We start from the raw sequence: 21,350 nt of genomic DNA on the forward strand, positions 1-21,350 counted from the left end.
AACACAAATCTTCCAAATAAATTGAAGAAGCACATGCACAAAATGAGGCAAAGGAAACAGAGATCAGAGTGCAGATTTTTTCCAAAAAAATAAGGACGTATAATGTAGTGTATCATCAAGCAAAATCCATCTATATGTTATAATCAGTGATATATAGGCAAATGCTGCACCAAGGCACCAGGGAAGCTGTACCAAACAAAACAGTCTGACCTTAATATCAAACAGTTTAAAGTTAAAGGCACTGAGTGATATAAAGACGTGTATTTTACTGTGATACACGTATAACCAGTATCAAAGACCTGATCACTCTTAAGCAATGAAAAATTAACTTTAGAGAAATTTAAACTTTGTGCTATGGGCCTATCTGGGAAGAGCATTCAAATAGTGGGAAAAAATGAAAACTAATTAATAAAAATGCTGTATATAACTAAAGTGAAAGTGAAGTCGCTCAGTCGTATCCAACTCTTTGCGACCCCATGGACTGTAGCCTACCAGGATCCTCAGTCCATGGGATTTTCCATGCTAGAATACTGGAGTGGGTTGCCATTTCCTTCTCCAATATATAACTAAAGGGGGCCATAATTAATATGTAGTCTAATAGTTACAAATAATATAACATTTATGAATACTGGACCAAATAATACAGCATCATGTATGTCTGCTTTTATGAATCAAATACAGCCAAAAGCAAAGGCTTAATGGCTTTTAAATATCTGAAAAGATGCTCAACCTCTCTAATAAGAGAAATGCAAATTAAAACCACAATACTGGGCATACACACTGAGGAAACCAGATCTGAAAGAGACACGTGCACCCCAATGTTCATCGCAGCACTGTTTATAATAGCCAGGACATGGAAGCAACCTAGATGCCCATCAGCAGACGAATGGATAAGGAAGCTGTGGTATATATACACCATGGAATATTACTCAGCCATTAAAAAGAATTCATTTGAATCAGTTCTAATGAGATGGATGAAACTGGAGCCCATTATACAGAGTGAAGTAAGCCAGAAAGATAAAGACCATTACAGTATACTAACACATATATATGGAATTTAGAAAGATGGTAACGATAACCCTATATGCAAGACAGAAAAAGAGACGCAGATGTATAGAACAGACTTTTGGACTCTATGGAAGAAGGCGAAGGTGGGATGATCTGAGAGAACAGCATCGAAACATGTATATTATCAGGTGTGAAATAGATCGCCAGTCCAGGTTGGATGCATGAGACGAGTGCTCGGGGCTGGTGCGCTGGGATGACCCAGAGGGATGGGACGGGGAGGGAGGTGGGAGGGGGGTTCAGGATGGGGAACACGTGTAAATCCATGGCTGATTCTTGTCAATGTATGACAAAAACCACTACAATATTGTAAAGTAATTAGCCTCCAACTAATAAAAATAAATGAAAATAAAAACACCACAATAACTGCTCATCTGACAAAGTAAAAGATGTACAGATCAAAAGTTTGACAAGCATCACACTTAAAAGATGGTATATAAATTAGTACAAGTCTACAGATCTCACCTCTAAAAAATATACAAAGACTTGAATTTTTGCATAGTGTTATCAACTTCTCCCCTGGTTTTCCCTTTGTGATAATTCTCATTTTTAATTTATCTTATACATCTTAAATCCTTTTTTTATAGTGTCTTAAGATCCTTCTGCAAACCAGATGGAGTTGTGAGAGGGAAAGAGAGAGAGGGATGAGGAAGAGAAATCAGGAGAGTGACAAGGTAGGTTGGATACAGGGAGAGAGGTCTGCTTGAAAAAAAAAAAAAAGGAGGGAAAGAAGAATGGGAAAAAACTGGGCAGAAGACAAACAGAAGGTAGCAGGGAGCAAGGAAGAAAGAAACCAGACAGAGTAGGAAGACACAGATCTAGTAGGGGGTGAAGTAAAACAGGTAACAAAAAGATTCCATTTCATATAAATCAAAGGAGGATAGGGGATGGAAATAACAATGAAATAAGCAAAACTAAATCAATATAAAGTAAATCTTTTAAAGTTAATGAAGGTTACAACACTGTAGGAGATTGTACTTGCTCAATCTAATATATCCCAATATGTCCTGACCCCTGTGTTCTTTTTACATGACATGGACATCCTTCTTGAGTGGTAGAGTCTATGTTCCTTCCCTCTTGAAGCATGGAAGACATCTATAATGGCCTCAATTAATAAAACAGCAGAAGTGATAGTATTTGACTTTGGAGCATGGCTAATAAAAATGTCATGTACTGCCTTTTGTGGGAGGATGCTTGCTCTTAGAAGCCAGTCACCATGCTGTGAGGAAGCCCAGGTCACAAGTCAGTATTTTGGTTAGCTTCAATCTCAGCCTTCAAGGTGACCCCAAGTGCCAGCCATCATGAGAGATTCAGAGCAAGAACCATGAATAAAGGCCAATCTCACCACCATGAAAGGTAAAAATCAAATTATTAATTTAAACCATTCAGTTTTGGTGTGATTTGTTATGTAGCAATAGATAACTGGGGCAAATATTATATGATCAAAGCTTGGTTTTTTCTATATATATCAATAGATAAACAATTTTTAAAAACATCATACTGTGTTGAAAGTAATTAACATGTGAGAATGGTTACCCTTGAGGAAAGGGCTTCCAGGGTGCTGTAATTTACCATTTCTTGGTCTGAGTGCCGAATACACTAGATATATTCCCTTTGTGAAAATTTATCAAGTTAATACCTATGATTTGTACACTTTTCTGATATGATCATTTTAACTTTCTTTCTCAGGCTGTAGTAAGTACAATCTGAAAAAGTGATAAATGAAAAAAAAATCTTAACTCTCTTTACTCAGTTGTAAGAAACATTCAACTAAGATGTTAAGAGCTAACCAAAGCAAACATCTAAACACATTAAAATAAGGCATGTGATCAAATCCCATTTAAAATGAAAATTTTAGCTATAACTTACATAAAACAGCCACGTAGCAATTCTGTTTCCTGTCCCCAGCTCTTTGAAAGCATCTGGCTCATCTTTCTGTGAATAAAATACAATTCAGTGATGTAAAATTCAGTAATGCAAGTTCTCCACAGGCAACTAAACATCAGTAACATGCTGAACAGTATGCTAAAAATAGCCCCTAAAGGTTCCTTTGTAATATCCAGTGCACTATATACAAAAGTCTCTCAAATATTTGTTGACTGTTGATTCAACTAGTACACTGAATACTTTTGATAAGAGCATTTGGGGGGAAAAACAGATGTGTTAGTGTATACAATGAAAACCAATATCCACAGATTGTTTTAAAAATTAACACCTATAGTTTTAGCTTCCAAACAAGCAAGACATGAGAGACTTTCAGCCACATTCATTAAATCAATTCTCTGTGGGTAAAAAAAATAACTTTGAGATTTACTTTGAACTCATGATCCATTCAAATGTTTACACTGCTACTATTCCTGTCTTTTGGACTGTCAGCACTTTAATCTAGCTGGAGAATTTACATCTGGCTATTTAAAGCTAATTAAAATACAGAATAGTCTCTTGGCATTTTCTCAAAAAAAAAAAAAGTATTTTATTTTTCATACAGAAATTTATACACATTCCTTTGTCATATCCTAAATATGTCCCTTAATATCCTTCAAAAGATGAATGACTAAACAAACTGGTATTTCCATACCATGAGAGACTACTCAGCAATAAAAAGAAACACCCTATCAATATGTTCTGCAAAAACATGGATGAATCTCAAGGGAATTATGCTGAGTGAAAAGAAACCATCTTAAAAGGATGCATGCTGTACATAACATTTACATGACATTTATGAAATAACAATTATCGTAAAGAACAGATTGATGACTACCAGCAGTTAGGGATAGCAGGGGGTATGTGGAGCTAGAGTAGTATACAAGGGAGTGTTGCAGTGATGGTGCAGTTATGTATCCTGACCTGGGCTGGTAGTTACACAAAGCTACACATGTAACAAAACTATACACACATACACACGAGAGCCAGTACAACTGGTGAAACATGAATGAGCTCTGTTGCTTGTGCCAGTGCCAGTTTTCTGGTTTTAATGGTGTACTATAGTTATTCAAGATGTTAACACTGAAGAAGGCTGAGTGAAGGGTGCATGGGCTCTTCCTGTACATTTTTTGGGGGGAACTTCCTAGGAGTCTCTAATTATTTCAAAATACAAATCTAAGAAAAAAAGTTTAGTTACATTAATGTCAGAACTTAAACTGCAGTCTTTCACGTCATCCAAGATCCTAAGACATTTTTCAGTAATTGAAAATAGAAGGAAAATAGACTAAAAATATATTCTTTGCTAGCCTATACACAGAAAGTATCTAGGATTTTAGGATTAAGTCAGTCAAGGAATATAACACAATATGTTAACAGACTGTGTTTCCTTTCCAAAGAATATACTCTTATTTAAAAATGGTAATAGATCAAGAAGTTTATTGAATACTTGGCACATTTCTTAGAATTCATGTAATTATAATAAAGCTTAAATTAAGATTTGGTAATGACATAATTCATAGCTCAACATGTTAAAATTACTTTTATTTAAAAGGTTAAACACTTAAGCAAGAGTACTTGGGCAAGGATGGCTTTTTAACAAACTGCTTTAATATTATTTCTCCTCCAGTCTCTGCATCTATTTTATATTTTTTTTCTTTCAAAATGTATTCCTGTAATTCCTACAGATTTACTGGCCAATTCACTAATTCACTTTAGCTGTCTAATCTGTTTAGCCACTAAATTTAAAATTTCAAAAAATTTTTCAACCTGAAGAGTCTGTTTATTTCAGTTAAATCATTTTGAGAATTTATTCATTTTTGTCTTATCTTTTAAAGTATCGTATAGTTATTTTATATTCTGTAACTGATCACTGAGGTATCAACACCCTGCAGGCACCTATAGCTGTTGGCAGGCCTATGCCTTCAAACTGCCCAAAGAAATTCCCCATAATACATCTTACTCAAGCCAGGATGCAAAAGGAAACTCCTGAAGTTTCCTGACTCAAAGCAGATGATTTTCTAGGCCATCCTTTTTTTCTCTGAAGGTGTAAGCCTTTAGAAATTTAGGTTTTATGCAGGGATCTCAGGTCAGTAGCCTACATTTACGCAGGTCCTCTCACAGAGCTGTTAATCTCCAAAGCTCTACATTCCTGGAGGTATATGCCTTCAGCCTCAGCCTTTTTGCTTCCTTTTAACTCTAATTTTAGTCTCTAGATTTTCTTTGTTCAGTTTGCCTTTGAGAACTTCCTATACTTTCTCCCAAGCTCAGCAATGCATTTAAAAGTATCCTAAATTCTTTTACCATGTCTCTAGTTGTTTCTTACTTCTAAAATGTACAGAATATCTATCCCACCATGCTTCCACAAATGAGCTACAAATCTATTCCAAAATGAGCTATGAATTTATAATACTAAAAGAACAGAATTAACATGTCATGCCTAAGTTTCAGTGGAACTTCTACATTCTCCATTTTTTTTTTACTTACCCGTGCAAAATCAAAATGGGGTTCATACTGTCCTCCAACTCCATAATTTGCTACCTGGATGAGAAACAAGGCATGAATGAAAGAACTATCAAGATTACTATTCAAAAAAATCTGAGTCCCATTTTGATGTCTTATATATCACAGTTAGGTACTTCTAAATAAATGAGAAGCAAAGGATTTTTTTTTTTTTTAATCAGTGAGAGTTTCTAAGAAATCAAGGATGAAAAACTAACAGCTGTTATATGCTATTTTAGAATCTTAGTTAATATGCTTTTCTTTAGCAAATGTTTGGAGCACATGATTTTCCTAATACATAACAAACTTTGATTTTTAGAATTAGTTTTCTAAAATTAGAATTTCACAATTTTTATTATTGTCACTAAACACTTTCCTTAAGAATTTAAATCAAGATTCATGTTTCCCAAAGCCCAAAGTATTGGCAAACTCCCAGTCTACTTTAATGAAATCCCCCTTGAATATGTATTTTTTTTTTCCCTACTTAAGTAAAAAAAGGGAAGAAGTTAACACCAATTTAATTATTCCTGTTGGAAGGCCCTGACAACTTCATTTGGATGTGACAATGCCCCAGTGTGAAGCAGCAAAAGAAAGTAAGAAAAATATTTGGTCTGAGTTCATGGTCCAGATTTCTTAGTTATAATACAGCATATGTAACTTTGGATACAATCAGTTTTCTTGTTTGTAAAATAAAGATAATGTTAACTACCTCTTTTCACCCCAATATGACAAAATGCTAAAAAAATGAAAGGAAAATGTAAGCTAAAGAGCATTGCTCTTAAAATGAGTACATAATTAAAACTGTTGCCCACAGCAAAGTCCAAGTCTCATGTAAATTATTATTACTGTGGATAATTTATTTCGTATGTTGTAGATGCCTTGGTTTGGATCAGACTATTCAGTCAGAAATATATCAAGTAGCCTGAAAGAGCCTGTGAAGGTTAAGCAGGTAAGAGTAAATACAAATTAGAAAAGAAAAAGACGCATCATAGCTTTTATTTTTTTAATAATCAAATGAGTACCAAGGAAGTTGTAGATGACCATGGAGTATGATAACTTACTTAGGCAAACTTAAATACAGGCAGTCCTGTTTTGCACAGTTCTAAAATGCACAAATCTCAGATATCATGGTTTCAGTTCAGTTCAGTCACTCAGTCATGTCCAACTCTCTGCAACCCCATGAATCGCAGCACGCCAGGCCTCCCTGTCCATCACCAACTCCCGGAGTTTACTCAAACCCATGTTCATTGAGTCGGTGATGCCATCCAGCCATCTCATCCTCTGTCATCCCCTTCTCCTCCTGCCCCCAATCCCTCCCAGCATCAGGGTCTTTTCCAATGAGTCAACTCTTCTCATGAGGTGGCCAGAGTATTGGTGTTTCAGCTTCAGCATCAGTCCTTCCAATGAATGCCTGGAACTGATCTCCTTTAGGATGGACTGGTTGGATCTCCTTGCAGTCCAAGGGACTCTCAAGAGTCTTCTCCAACACCACAGTTCAAAGGTAACCATTAACACTAGACCCCCAACAGCACAGTGGACATTTCAGTTACCATGTTACATTAACTGTGAGTAATTATATACAAGACCACAGTAATTACTATATATAGTAGCAAATATTGCTACTAGCTCTTCAATCCACAAATTACTACATAACAGCTACACAACATGACCAATGACCAACCATTTCTCTAAAGTATCAATGATTGGCCACTGCGTATCTGTTATTCAGTTCTTGTACAGACAGCAAAGCATATGCCTCCTTATTCCCCAGTAAAAATCTATGTGATATTTTGCAATAATAGACAATTAGAAGAAATTGCCCAACAAAGGCAACTGCAGCAGAGAAATGGAAAGCAATAATGCTGTAACTGAAATTGAAATCAAACTGAAATGGACTCGGTTCTGGGAAAAGATGAGTAGGACCTGAGCTAACTTCTCTCACAATGCGACTGATAAGGGATTAATCTCCAAAATACACAAACAGCTCACACAACTCAGTATCAAAAAAGAAACCCTAACAAAAAATGGGCAGAAGATCTAAATAGATGTTTCTCCAAAGACGACGTACAGATGACCAAAAAGCACATGAAAAAAATGTTCAACATCACTAATTATTGGAGAAATGCAAATCAAAACTATGAGGTATTACCTCACAAGGGTCAGAATGACCATCATAAAAAAGTCTAGAAACAAAAAATGCTGGAGAGGGTGTGCAGAAAGGAGAACCTTCCTACACTCTTGGTGGGAATGTAAACTGACAGAGCCACTACAGAGAACAGTATGGAGCTTCCTTAAAAAACGAAAAACAGAGCTTTCAAATAATTCAGCAATCCCACTCCTGGGCATATAACCAGAGAAAACCATAATTCTAAAAGATATATGCACCCCAATGTTCACTGCAGCATTATTTGCAACAGCTAAGACATTTAAGAAGCAACCTAAATGTCCACTGACAGAGGAATAGACAAGGACGTGGTATATACTTGTCAATAGACTATTACTCAGCCATAAAAAGGAATGAAATAATTCCACTTGCAACAACATAGAGAGTGTCATACCAAGTGAAGTAAGTCAGAGAAAGACAAATATCATTTGATCACTTATATGTGGAATCTAAAAAACTGATACAAATGAACTTACTTACAAAACAAAAATGAGACTCTCAGAACAAGCTTATGGTTGGGGGTGGGGGAATGACTAAGGGAAAGGGATAGATAGGGAGTTTGGGATGGACATAAACACACTGCTATATTCAAAATGGATAACCAACAAGGACCAAGATGGGAGGGGAGTTTGGGGGAGAGTGTGTGTCTGCACGCACTTAGTTGTGTCTGACTCTTTGTGACCCCATGGACTGTAGCCCACCAGGCTCTTTTGTCCATGGAATCTTCCAGGAAAGAATACTGGAATGGGTTGTCATTTCCTCTTCCAGGGGATCTGCCCAACCCAGGAACTGAACCCACATCTCCTACACAGGCAGGCAGATTCTTTATCACTGTGCCATCTAGGGGAGAATGGATACATGTGTATGTATAGCTGAGTCCCTTCACTGTTCACCTAAAACCATCACAACATTGTTAATCAGCTATACTCCAATACAAACTACAAAACTGAAAAAAAAAAAAAAAAACAGACATGGTTACCAAAGCAGAAAGGTGGCAGGAAGGGATAAATTAGGAACCTGGGATTAACATACACATACTAGTTAATATGAGGCTTCCCAGGTGGCGCAGTGGTAAATAATCTGCCTAGGGGATTTACGACTGAGCAGTGTGTACACACACACACACCACTATATATAAAATAGATAACTAATAAGGACTTACTATATAGCACAAGGAACTCTACTCAATACTCTGTAATAACCTACAGGGGAAAAGAATCTGAAAAAGAATACATATATATAGATATGTGTAACTAAATCACTTTGCGGTATGCCTGAAACTAACACAACATTGTAAATCAATTATACTTCAATATTAAAAAGAAAACTCATGCTGATCCCCCCACAAATCAAACTAAAATGGAGATGAAGAATAAAAGGCTGACAAGGAAAATGTTTCCAACTTTTGCTGTTTGAGAAACTCTAGATATGCAGTCAGAGGAATCTGGTGAAGGTCAGAGGAATTTTGTTGACGGTAAACTTATTAACATAAAGAAAGTGATCATGAAAAGAATGAAGATATCTTGGAGGAAGTGACTCTGGAAAAAAATCATCAATAAAAGATCTCTCAGAGATATTTAACAACATTAAAAGCAAAAGGATAAAACACTAAAAGCTAAAAAAACAAAAACACTAAAAGCTGAACCAAACTTAGAAGCAGGACAATTTACAAAGAAAGAGAAAAGATGCTCACTCTGTACCATAAGTTTCACAATGAGAAGAAAGGAAACTACTGTTGATAAGTGCTTACAAAGATTTAAAACACGGTAATCCTCAATATTTCTAATATTTTAAATTACTGAGACAATTCAATAGTAAAGACTAGTTTTCAACAAACGATGCTGGGACAATTGCCTATATAACCACATGAAAAGAATGAAGTTGGGCCTATACATTACATCATATATAAAAATGACTCAAGATGGATCAAAGACCTGAATGTAAGAAATAGAACCATGAAAGTTACAGGAAAAACCACAAGTGTAAATCTTTATGTCCTTGGATTAGGCAATGGTTTCTTAAGACACCTTAAGCAAAAGCAACCAAAAAAATCATATCAGGCTCCATAGAAATTAAAAATTTTTGCCAAAGGACACCATCAAGAAAGTAAAAGACACCCCAGAGAATGGGAGAAAATATTTGCAAACCATATACTTAATATGGGTCCAGTATTCAGAACATATGAACAACACATATAACTCAATAAAAGACAAATAACCCCATTAAAAAAACAGGCAAAGGATTTAAATACAAATTTTTTTCATAGATATAAAAATAGCTAATAAGCTCATGAAAAGATAATCAACATCATTAGCAATCAGTTCAGTCACTCAGTCGTGTCTGACTCTCTGAGACCCCATGAACCGCAGCACGCCAGGCCTCCCTGTCCAGCACCAACTCCCAGAGTTTACCCAAACTCATGTCCATTGAGTCGGTGATGCCATCCAACCATCTCATCCTCTGTCGCCCCCTTCTCCTCCTGCCCTCAATCTTTCCGAGCATCAGGGTCTTTTCAAATAAGTCAGCTCTTCCAATCAGGTGACCAAGGTATTGGAGTTTCAGCTTCAACATCAGTCCTTCCAATGAACACCCAGGACTGATCTCCTTTAGGATGGACTGGTTGGATCTCCTTGCAATCCAAGGGACTCTCAAGAGTCTTCTCCAACACCACAGTTCAAAAGCATCAATTCTTCAGTGCTCAGCTTTCTTTACAGTCCAACTCTCACATCCATACATGACTACTGGAAAAACCATAGCCTTGACTAGATAGATCTTTGTTGACAAAGTGATGTCTCTGCTTTTTAATATGCTGTCTAGGTTGGTCATAACTTTCCTTCCAAGGAGTAAGCGTCTTTTAATTTCATGGCTGCAATCACCATCTGCAGTGATTTTGGAGCCCCCAAAAATAAAGTCAGCCACTGTTTCCTCATCTATTTGCCATGAAGTGATAGGACCAGATGCCATGATCTTAGCCTTTTCTGAATGTTGAGCTTTAAGCCAACTTTTTCACTCTTTAGTTCTTCTTCACTTTCTGCCTTAAGGGTGGTATCATCTGCATATCTGAGGTTATTGATATTTCCCCCAACAATCTTGATTCCAGCTTGTGATTCTTCCAGCCCAGCGTTTCTCATGATGTACTCTGCATATAAGTTAAATAAGCAGGGTGACAATATACAGCCTTGATGTACTCCTTTTCCTATTTGGAACCAGTCTGTTGTTCCATGTCTAGTTCTAACTGTTGCTTCCTGACCTGCATACAGGTTTCTCAAGAGGCAGGTGAGATGGTCTGGTATTCCCATCTCTTTCAGAATTTTCTAGTTTATTATGATCCACACAGTCAAAGGCTTTGGCATAGTCAATAAAGCAGAAATAGATGTTTTTCTGGAACTCTCTTGCTTCTTTGATGATCCAGCAGATGTTGGCAATTTGATCTCTGGTTCCTCTGCCTTTTCTAAAACCAGCTTGAACATCTGGAAGTTCACGGTTCATGTATTGCTGAAGCCTGGCTTGGAGAATTTAGAGCATTACTTTACTAGCGTGTGAGATGAGTGCAATTGTGAGGTAGTTTGAGCATTCTTTGGCATTGCCTTTCTTTGGGATTAGAATGAAAACTGACCTTTTCCAGTCCTGTGGCCACTGCTGAGTTTTCCAAATTTGCTGGCATATTGAGTACAGCAGTTTCACAGCATCATCTTTTAGGATTTGAAATAGCTCAACTGGAATTCCATCACCTCCTCTGGCTTTGTTCGTAGTGATGCTTCCTTGACTTCACATTCCAGGATGTCTGGCTCTAGGTGAGTGATCATACCATCATGATTATCTGGGTCATGAAGATCTTTTTTGTACAGTTCTTCTTTGTATTCTTGCCACCTCTTCTTAATATCTCTGTTTCTGTTAGGACAATACCATTTCTGTCCTTTATTGAGCCCATCTTTGCATGAAATGTTCCCTTGGTATCTCTAATTTTCTTGAAGAGATCTCTAGTCTGTCCCATTCTATTGTTTTTCTCTTTTTTTTTGCATTGATCATTGAGGAAGGCTTACTTATCTCTCCTTGCTAGTCTTTGGAACTCTGCATTCAAATGGGTATATCTTTCCTTTTCTCCTTTGCTTTTCACTTCTCTTCTTTTCACAGCTATTTGTAAGGCCTCCTCAGACAGCCATTTTGCTTTTTTGCATTTCTTTTTCTTGGGGATGGTCTTCCTCCCTGTCTCCTGTACAATGTCATGAACTTCTGTCCATAGTTCATCAGGCACTCTATCAGATCTAATCCCTTAAATCTATTTCTCACTTTCACTGTATAATCATAAGGGATTTGATTTAGGTCATACCTGAATGGTCTAGTGGTTTTCCAGGGAAATGCAAATAAAAACCATAATGAAATAGCATTTCAAACATATTAGAATAATCTTAATTTAAAAAACCAGGCAAGAACAGGTGTTGGCAAAGATGTGACAAAAATGGAACCCTTGTACATTGCCAGTGGGATCGTAAAATCATGTGGCCATTTGGGAAAACAGTTTGTCAGCTCCTCAAATATCAAAGATAACACATGACCCAGCACACTTCCTTAAGTAGATATATACCCAAGAGGAATTTAAATGTTGTCTGTTCAAAAATTTGTAGACAAATGTTCACAGCATTAGTCATAATATCCAAAGAGTGGAAACAGATGTTCTTTAACTGATAAATAAAATGTGGTATATCCAACAAGAGAGTATTATTCAGACACAAAAAAGCATGAAGTACTGATTCATGCTACAACACATATATAGCTTAAAAACATTGTTAAGTGAAATAACCCAAATATACCAAGCCACATATTATATTACTCCATTCATATGAAATATCTAGAATAGGCAAATTGATAGAAGGTAGAGAAGCATTTGCCAGGGGCACTAGAGCAGGGGAATGGAGAGTGATTACTTAAATGGGGTTTCTTGTGGTGTGATGAAAATAGTGGTGATGATTGTACAACCATGTAAATACTAAAACCAGGGTAAATTCTATGTTATATGAATAGAAAACAGGAAGAAAAAATTATTTATGAAAAACTGTACTAATAAATATTAGTATTACATATTTTTAATTTCCCTAGAAATTTATACTCAACAGTAAGAGTTTTTAATGTTTTGAGAAAAAATTTTAAAGGCCCCAGAACAATTTTAAGTTTTCCCACTGATTATTAAGATCAGTGTACACGGTTTCAGCCTATATATTCACTTTTACAGTCACAAAGTATATTGCAAATTGAATACTCTCTGTACAGTGACAGAAAAATCTCATCTGAAGCATCTTTAAAAAAAAACTTTAACTTTTTATTTTGTATTGGAATATAGCCAATTAATAGTGTTGTGATAATTTGAGATGGATAGCAAAGGGACTCAGCCATGCATATACATGTATCCATTCTCCCCCCAATTCCCCTCCCATCCAGGCTGCCACATAACATTGAGGAGAGTTCTCTATGTGAAGCATCTTTTGAAGAAGTAGAAGAATAATGTGATTACCTACCTGTAATTCCTCTGCTGTGGAGACATCTAGTCCTGTTAGATCTTGGATTCTCATATTAATTCGCGACACTACAGGGTTTTCATAGCCAGACAGCCAGGCACTAAAAATATGAAGAAAATATTAGTTTTACTGATTAAGTTTCAATACATAAAGGCCATTTTAAAAGCCATAATATTATGGCTTTATCTGTAAGCATTTAGTTGATTTGTTTCTTTGATACGATTTTTACTGATGTTAAAGGATGTTACATTCAACAGCTGGAGGTTGGAAAGGGAAAAAATTAATATCATTTATTACAGAGTTTTCATGAAAGCAGGTAGGTTAATGTAGGAAGGCTAGAAAGGACTTCTACACTGAGAATTTCTTGTTAATTTTGAAAAATATATATATATATCAAACATACATATACATCAAACTGAAAACAACTGTTCCTTTTAGGTAAGGTATAGAAACTGGCCAGGGTGGAGGTTAGGGATTTTAGCTTGATTTATATAATGCTAATATTTTATAAGGAAAAGAATTCATGTACTGATTGTATAAATAAAAGTTTTTAAAAGATAGCCAACACACACAGTAGGATGGCTATAATCAAAAAGATAGACAATAACAAGTGTTGGTGATGATGTGAAGTAATCAGAACCCTCATATATTGCTGGTAGGAATGTAAACTAGTGCAGTCTCTCTGGAAAACACTTTGGCAGTTCCTCAAATTGTTAAACATACAGTGACCTAGTAATTCCATGCCTAGGTATGTATATCCAAGAGAAATTAAAATGTGTGTTCATAGCAAAACTTGTGCACAAATGTTCACAGTAGCATTGTTAATGGCCAAAAAGTGGAAATAATCCAAATGTCCATCAACTGATGGACAGATACATAAAATGTAATATATCCATAAGATGGATTATTGTGTCATGAAAAGGAAGTACTAACACATACCACAACATGGATGAACCTTGAAACCATTATGCTAAAGATAAATCAGATACAAAAGGTCACCCATTATGATTCTATTTACATGAAAAGTCCAGGTAAATCGATAGAGACAGTAGATTAGTGGTTGCCAGGGGAAGGGGGGATTAAGGAATGGTGGCTAATGGGTACAGGATTTCCTTTTGGTGGCGAAAATGTTCTGGAATTAGATAATGGTGATGACTGCACAGCTAAGAAGACTGAAAACCACTGAACCGTATACTTTATTTATTTTTTTTTTTAACAGCTCAGCTTTTTATTGAATGTGTTACTAAAGAGGTTTAGTCAAAAAGACCAAAGCCCATGTCATCATCAGACTCTTCAGATTCTTCTTTCTTTGCTTCTACTTTCTTCTCCTCAGCTGGGGCAGCAGCGGTGGCTGGGGCAGGACCTCCTGCTGGTGCAGCACCAGCTGCCGGGGCAGGTCCACCAGCCCCCACGTTGCAGATGAGGCTCCCGATGTTGACATTGGCCAAAGCCTTTGCAAACAAACCTGGCCAGAAAGGCTCAACATTTACACCGGCTGCTTTAATGAGGGCATTGATCTTATCCTCCGTGACCATCACTTCATCGTCGTGCAGAATGAGGGCAGAGTAGATGCAAGCGAGCTCCGAGACGGAGGCCATGGTGCAGGCGAGTGCTAGGTGGGGGCTGCCGGGCGGGGTGCTAGTCGCCGGATGAAGTGAGGGCCTCACCCCAAAACGGCCTTAGCTTCCTCGGAAGAACCGAGCACCTTAGCGGCAGCGGAGGAAAGAGAGACTGAACCGTATACTTTAAAGGATGAATTTTATGGTATGGAAACTATAGGTCCATAAAATGGTACTGCAAAATTCAACTCTCTCCTTTATGTATGCTTTTTCCCAGTCTAATAGACTTTTTCTTTCTTCACTTCTCTCATCAAGCTATGGTCCATCATTTCTACAGCATCAGCAATTTTTTTAGTAGTGCCATGGCTGCAAGATCTTAGTTTCCCAAACAGGGATTGAACCCATGCCACCTGCAATGGAAGCGTGGTGTCCTAACCACTGGACCACCAGGGAAGTCCTTCAACAGCATTCTTGATAAAAGCCTAAATTCAACTCTCTGGCAAAAAGACATTCCTGAATGAATTTCTTTTCTCCAAGCTTATACCTGTATTACCAAATTCTACTGGAGAAAATAACGAAATAAGGCAAATATATTCCACTAAAAATTCATGAACACTAACTCTTAAGTGGGCCTTACACTCTCCTTTATTCTGAACGCCAGCCCACCCATGACTCCTTCACTCAGTGGACAACATATCTCCTACTTAGAAGACAAAACAGAAACCATACAATCTATTCCTGATACACAGTTCACTCTAGTTCATTCCAGTTCCAAGAGGAGATTTCTCTCCATTATCTGAGGCCAATCCTCTGCCTTAGATTCTATTATCTCCTGCCATTTCAGGAATCATGAATCACTGATTAGCCCTTCTCTCTCTTACATAATCAACATCCATTCTCAATAATTCCTCCCACAGCTTTTAACAGGGCTTAAGACTCTCCCATTAAACAAATAAGCAAAAACTTCAAATTCTTTCCCTCAATTCTCTCTCCAGCTACCAACTTCTTTCTCCTCCCTCTTCAAGTCAACCTTTTCAGAGACTCCTCACTTCTCAATCTATTCCAATCTAGCTTTAATCTCTATCACTCCATCGAAACCACTCTTGCTAATATCACCCATAATCCTACTGTTATTAAATCTAACAAGATTTTCTGATTTTTCTCACAGTTATTTGCTCTTTTAGTAACATTTCACAATGTTCATCCCTCTTGAAACCCTCCTCCTCACTCATGCATTCTCCATGTACTCCTTGCTTACTAACTCTTTAGCCTGAAGTCTCCTGTTATCAAGAACACCTTCACTTTTACCATTTTAGGAAATTATCAGTCTAATCTTTCACTGTATAGTTTTAAAATTATAAAAGCTTGTTATATTCAATATATATATTGATTATATATTATATAATTATAATATGCTTGTTTATTTAACAAGACTATCACAAATGCTTGTTATATTCAACAAATATATATTGCACAGGATAACCATATGCAAAAGAAAGAAGATGAACCCCCTACCTCATTCACATTATATTAAAAAAATTAACTCAGAAGGGATTAAAGATCTAAATATAAGAGCTAAAATTAAAAAACTTTTTGGAAAAAAACACGATATATATCTCTGTGACCTTAGATTAGTCATTGCTTTAGCTATGACATCAAAAGTAGAAACAACAACAACAAAAACAAACAGGACATCATCAAAATAAACTGTATTTCAAAAGACATGAATTTCAGAACAGCATTATTCATAATAGTCAAAAAGTAGAAATAACTCAAAAGATAGATAAAATGTGGTGTATCTATACAAAAGAATATTGCTCAACCATACCCTGAAAACATGCTAAGCAAAAGAAGCCAGACACTAAAAGGTCACGTATATGATTCCATGTACACAAAATATTCAGGATAGGCAAATCCATTAAAAACAGAAAGTAGATTAGTGGTTGCCCAGGGTTGGGGCAGGTAGGGGATTAAGGATTGGGTAGTTATGGCTGAGGAGTGTAAAACTTCTCTTTGGGGTAATGAAAATGTTCTAAAATTAATTGTGGTGATGGAGGCACAATTCTCTAACTATACTAATAACCACTGACTTATACACTTCAAATGGGTGAACTATATGGTATATAGTTCAATAAAGCTTTTTTTGGCCACACCAAGCAGCTTGCAGGATCTTAGTTTTCCAACCAGGGGCTGAACCCATGCCCCCTGCATTGGAGCTCGAAGTCTTAACCACTGGACTGCGAGGCAAGTCCCTCAATAAAGCTATTTTTAAAAGAAATACTTATTATAAAAATTTCAAAGAGTATAAAAGTACATGAAGTCCCTTTCCTAGTCTCAAAACACTATTAACAAAAGATATATATCCTCTCAATAGCTTTTCCCTGTGTGTAAACAAACTTACTGAGAGAATTAAAAAAAAAAAAAAAGAATCCACCCTTCAACCTTTCACCTTAATATACACATATACTTTTTTCTCCCTAAAAATACTTCTGACATTTCCTAGTTAATACACATAATGCTACCTCATTTTTAAAAATTACTGTGGTAAAAAATATACAACATAAAATTAACCATTTTAACCATTTTTAAGAGTGCAATTCAGGGGTGTTAAATACATTCACAAAGTTGCACAAGCATCACCAACTCTCTATTTCCAAAACTTTTTCTCCATTCCACACTGAAATTCTGTATACTCTGAAACAACAATTTGCCATTTCCTTCTCCTCCCAGTCCTGGGTAACCTCTAGTCCACTTTTTGTCTGTATGAATTTGCCTATTCTAGATACCTCCTATAAGTGGAATCATACCATATTTGTTCTTTTGTGCCTGGCTTATTCACTTAGTAAATATCCTCAAGGTTCATCCATGTTACAGCATGTATCAGAATTTCAATCCTTTTAAAGGTTGAATATAGTCCATAATTTGTTTATACCACATTTTATTTATCCATTCATCCACTAATTGATATTTGGGTTGCCTCTACCTGTTGACTATCATGAATAAGGCTGTTATGAACATGGATGTACAAGTAATCAGTTCGAGACCTCTTTTCAATTTGGGGGGATATATACCTAGAAGTGGAATTTCTAGATCATATCATAATCCCATGTTCGACTTTGTGAGGAACTGCCAGCCTGTTTTCCACAGCAACTATACCACTTTACATTTCGTCACTTTTTAATTACTGTTTTTTATTTTTAATATTAAAATATCTTTAATTCCAAGATGACCACAAAGGTCAATAAAGCACTGGTTTAAAAAGTCTGTTTCTAATTTTTCTCTATTACAAACAATATTGTAACAAATTTCTGTATACATTTTGCATACTTCTGCAAATATCTCTGTAGGATAATTTCCTAGATGTGGAAATACTACATGAGTTCTACATTTTGATAAATGATATCAAATTGCCTTCCAAAACTATTTGTGACTTATACTTCTGTCAACAGTTTATGAGTGCCCATTTCATAAAATCCTTGACAGTATCAATCTTTTTAATCTTTGCCAATCTTAGAGGCAAAAATATTTTAATTGTTTACATTTTTAAAAAGTTTTAATTTGCACTTCTCGCTATATCATAAACTATCTTAATAGAAGGTTTAGAAATTAAGCCTCAGATGAGAGATAGTCACTGATAACCACAGCTTTAAAAGAAACTGCTATAGTCACTGCAGAGGAAAATGAGTTCTACATAGGAGGTTATTTCACTTAATTTGACTTTTATATGAAACCTCTCCAAAATATAGTAAGATTCTCCTAGGCTGGAGAACACATTTAAAACATTTTACTCATCCCATCCTTAAAAGCAATACTGCTCATCTGTCTTCAGGAGTATTATTGTAGACTTATTGGATAGTTTAAATTAGCTGAGTTGTTTTAATGCTACTAAAAATGACAAGACAATGATACTGTAATATGTTAACTGTTCTTTAGGATCTAGAAGTCTTACTCCTACATTAAATTAAATAAATCAGGTATCAACATTCTTCTAGTATTCAGTGCTTTAACTGAGTTAGAATGTAAAATTATAGCATTTACTGTAACCTGGAAAAAAATCATTTGAAGAACATTCTTTATCTTTTGTACAATTATAATTGAAAATGTCAACTAAGTTATACAGTGTTTTTTCCACAAAAAATAGTTCAGCACTAGGAGAAAAACAGAACTCTGTTTATGTGTCTTCTTTTTTCATTAATAATTAGATAACCCAAAATATATTTCTTTTGGTCTTAATGACAGGAACTGAGAGTTAAGTTGTACATGCAGAGTAACATTAACATTTTTTCATTTCTAAAGAGTTTCTGCTGTAAAAAAGTTCATTATCCTTTTAATATATACTTTAAAAAATATCACTGGAATGCTTTATTTAAGTAAGAAGAAACAGTCTGACGTTGCATGACTATATTTCTAATACTAAGGAACACATGCTCAAGTAAACAGACACCACCACTCTGGAGGTTTTTAAGTGAAAGTCACTCAGTCATGTCCAACTCTTTGCAACCCCAAGGACTGTACAGTTCGTGGAATTAATTCTCCAGGCCAGAATACTGGAGTGGGTAGCCTTTCTCTTCCCCAGGTGATCTTCCCAACCCAGGGATCAAACTCAGGTCTCCTGCACTGTAGGCAGATTCTTTACCCGCTGAGACACAAGGGAAGGTTAAGATTGTTACAAAACTGCCAAAAGAAAACATGATTAATGTAATCTGCATACCACTATGTGATTTTTTAGCAAAGGCAAAATATAATTCAGGGCCCAAAGTTACAGAGGGCAAAACTTTCAATAACTCTTCCCTATGTGCTTCACAATTAACAAAGAAAGGCTAATCATCTAGACTTGGAATTTATCTAGTCCCTTTGGTTCTCAGTGGGACAGTTATACAAAAACACTATAGATCTATCTAGATCTATCCATTTCAGTTATCTCAATCTGAGAACGACTGTTCTAGCCAACAGAAGGGGATGTTGTTACAAGCTATGCCAATTAAAAAAAATGGTATCACTCAAGGCTATCTGCATTAGCCTCTAAACTGTAAAAATATTAATACATTTTTACACTCCATTTGCTCCTTTTTAACATGGGGTAAATTAAATCTTAAGCATAATAAGATATCATATTATAAGAAATCTGTATTTCAAAGTAAAAAATGAAATCACTTCCAAGAAGTGATAGATTCCACCAGAATTAAAGAATACCACACTCAATAAACTGTTTATTTGCATATATTACTTTAACTGGACTTATGAACTCATATAACTGCCTTCTCTGAGTAGACAACTGAATGTGTATGGGCGTATGTGTGCTCAGTCACTCAACTGTGTCCAACTCTTTGTGACCCCACGGACTGTAGCTCACCAGGCTCCTCTATCCATGAAATTTTCTAGGCAAGAATACTGGAGTGGGTTGCCATTTCCTTCTCCAGGGGATCTTCCTGACCCAGGGATCAAACCTGCGTCTCTTGTATCTCCTTCATTGACAAATAGATTCTTTTATCACTGCACCACCTATAACTGAATGATTACCTCTCAAAAACTAAAATTCCATTACTTTGATTTAGCCAAACTATTAGCTTCTCCAGTAACAAGCTGAGGTGGAGCGGTGGTAAATTTGCCTGCCAATGCAGGAGACACAGGTTCAATCCCTGAGTTGGGAAGATCCCCTGGAAAAGGAAATGGCAACCCATTCCAGTATTCTTGCCTGGAAAATTTCATGGAGAGAGGAGCCTGGAGGCTACAGTCTACGAGGTTGCAAAGAGTCAGACACAGCTGAGCACACACACACACAGTAAAACTTTAGGGTGTTTTTTTATATATATATACATATATACTGGAAAGACAAAAAATGATTTGCCAAAAGTTCACATGTAGTCAATAAAGGAAATATTTTGTTTTTTAAACAGTAGTGGATTTCCACACGTACTCTGCCCAAAGAAAATTCTATTTGCTAGAACATGAACATATTTTCACTTCCACAGATGATGATGCAATCATTTAGAAATGTCTCAGAATACAGATATTTGAAATTCCCTTCTGACTCTTTCAAAATACAGATGTTCCCAGAGAAAAAGGGACCTCTTTAACTGACATCAGTACACACAAACTCTTTCTGCTATTTTGCTTTGGAGATGCCTTCTTCAGAGGTATAAAATATGAAGGAAACATAAAACACTCACTTATTTCACTTGTGAAATCTCCAAATTTCAGATTTACAGTGATGGGTAGAAAATCTCTCAATAGATATTAAATTTTCAAAATAGTAAAAGCTTTTTATTTGTTAAAATATGAAATGTACTGGACATTTCAAGGAGCAAATTCCTTCCTTGACTATTAAGACCTCTCTCTCACTTTAAAGATTTTATTTTTTAAAGGGCTGATGAAAATTTTTCCTTTAGAGTAAAAATGAAAACCACTGTGCTATGGAATTCTTTTTTTACTAGGTTGTTTTGAACACAAACACACACTCACACTGCATACGTTGCCAAGTCTGCATGAATTTACTGTGGTGTTATTCACTCTTTCAATGTGTCTAATGTTACTGGCTAAGTATCTTCTGTTGTTAAATATAATATAAAGTATGGCTATACCTTTCTCAAAAATCCAGAGCTATGACATTATAATATTTTCAAAAAT

At 36.0% G+C, this 21,350-nt stretch overlaps 2 protein-coding genes across 4 annotated transcripts in view; both read right to left on the reverse strand.

Moving 5' to 3' along the window:
* Positions 1-21,350, reverse strand: part of P4HA1 (prolyl 4-hydroxylase subunit alpha 1) — a 99,022-nt gene that overhangs the window by 4,389 nt on the left and 73,283 nt on the right. For all 3 annotated transcript variants that reach the window (XM_043925022.1, XM_043925021.1, XM_043925019.1), the window contains 3 exons: positions 13,165-13,264; positions 5,473-5,526; positions 2,935-3,000 (listed from right to left, as the gene is read on the reverse strand). In XM_043925022.1, the coding sequence (XP_043780957.1) occupies positions 2,935-3,000; positions 5,473-5,526; positions 13,165-13,264 (220 nt within the window). The remainder of the gene's footprint in view (positions 1-2,934; positions 3,001-5,472; positions 5,527-13,164; positions 13,265-21,350) is intronic.
* Positions 14,368-14,890, reverse strand: LOC122708679 (60S acidic ribosomal protein P1-like). Its single transcript, XM_043925023.1, has one exon. It carries the CDS (start codon positions 14,760-14,762, stop codon positions 14,418-14,420), a length of 345 nt encoding a protein of 114 aa, XP_043780958.1. The 5' UTR covers positions 14,763-14,890; the 3' UTR covers positions 14,368-14,417.

Source organism: Cervus elaphus, chromosome 15 (genome assembly GCF_910594005.1).
Source record: "Cervus elaphus chromosome 15, mCerEla1.1, whole genome shotgun sequence".
In the NCBI taxonomy this organism is placed as follows: Eukaryota; Metazoa; Chordata; class Mammalia; order Artiodactyla; family Cervidae; genus Cervus; species Cervus elaphus.

Excerpts from the sequence above, each read along its gene's own strand:
- LOC122708679 (XM_043925023.1), bottom strand. The coding sequence starts at position 14,762 with ATGGCCTCCGTCTCGGAGCTCGCTTGCATCTACTCTGCCCTCATTCTG.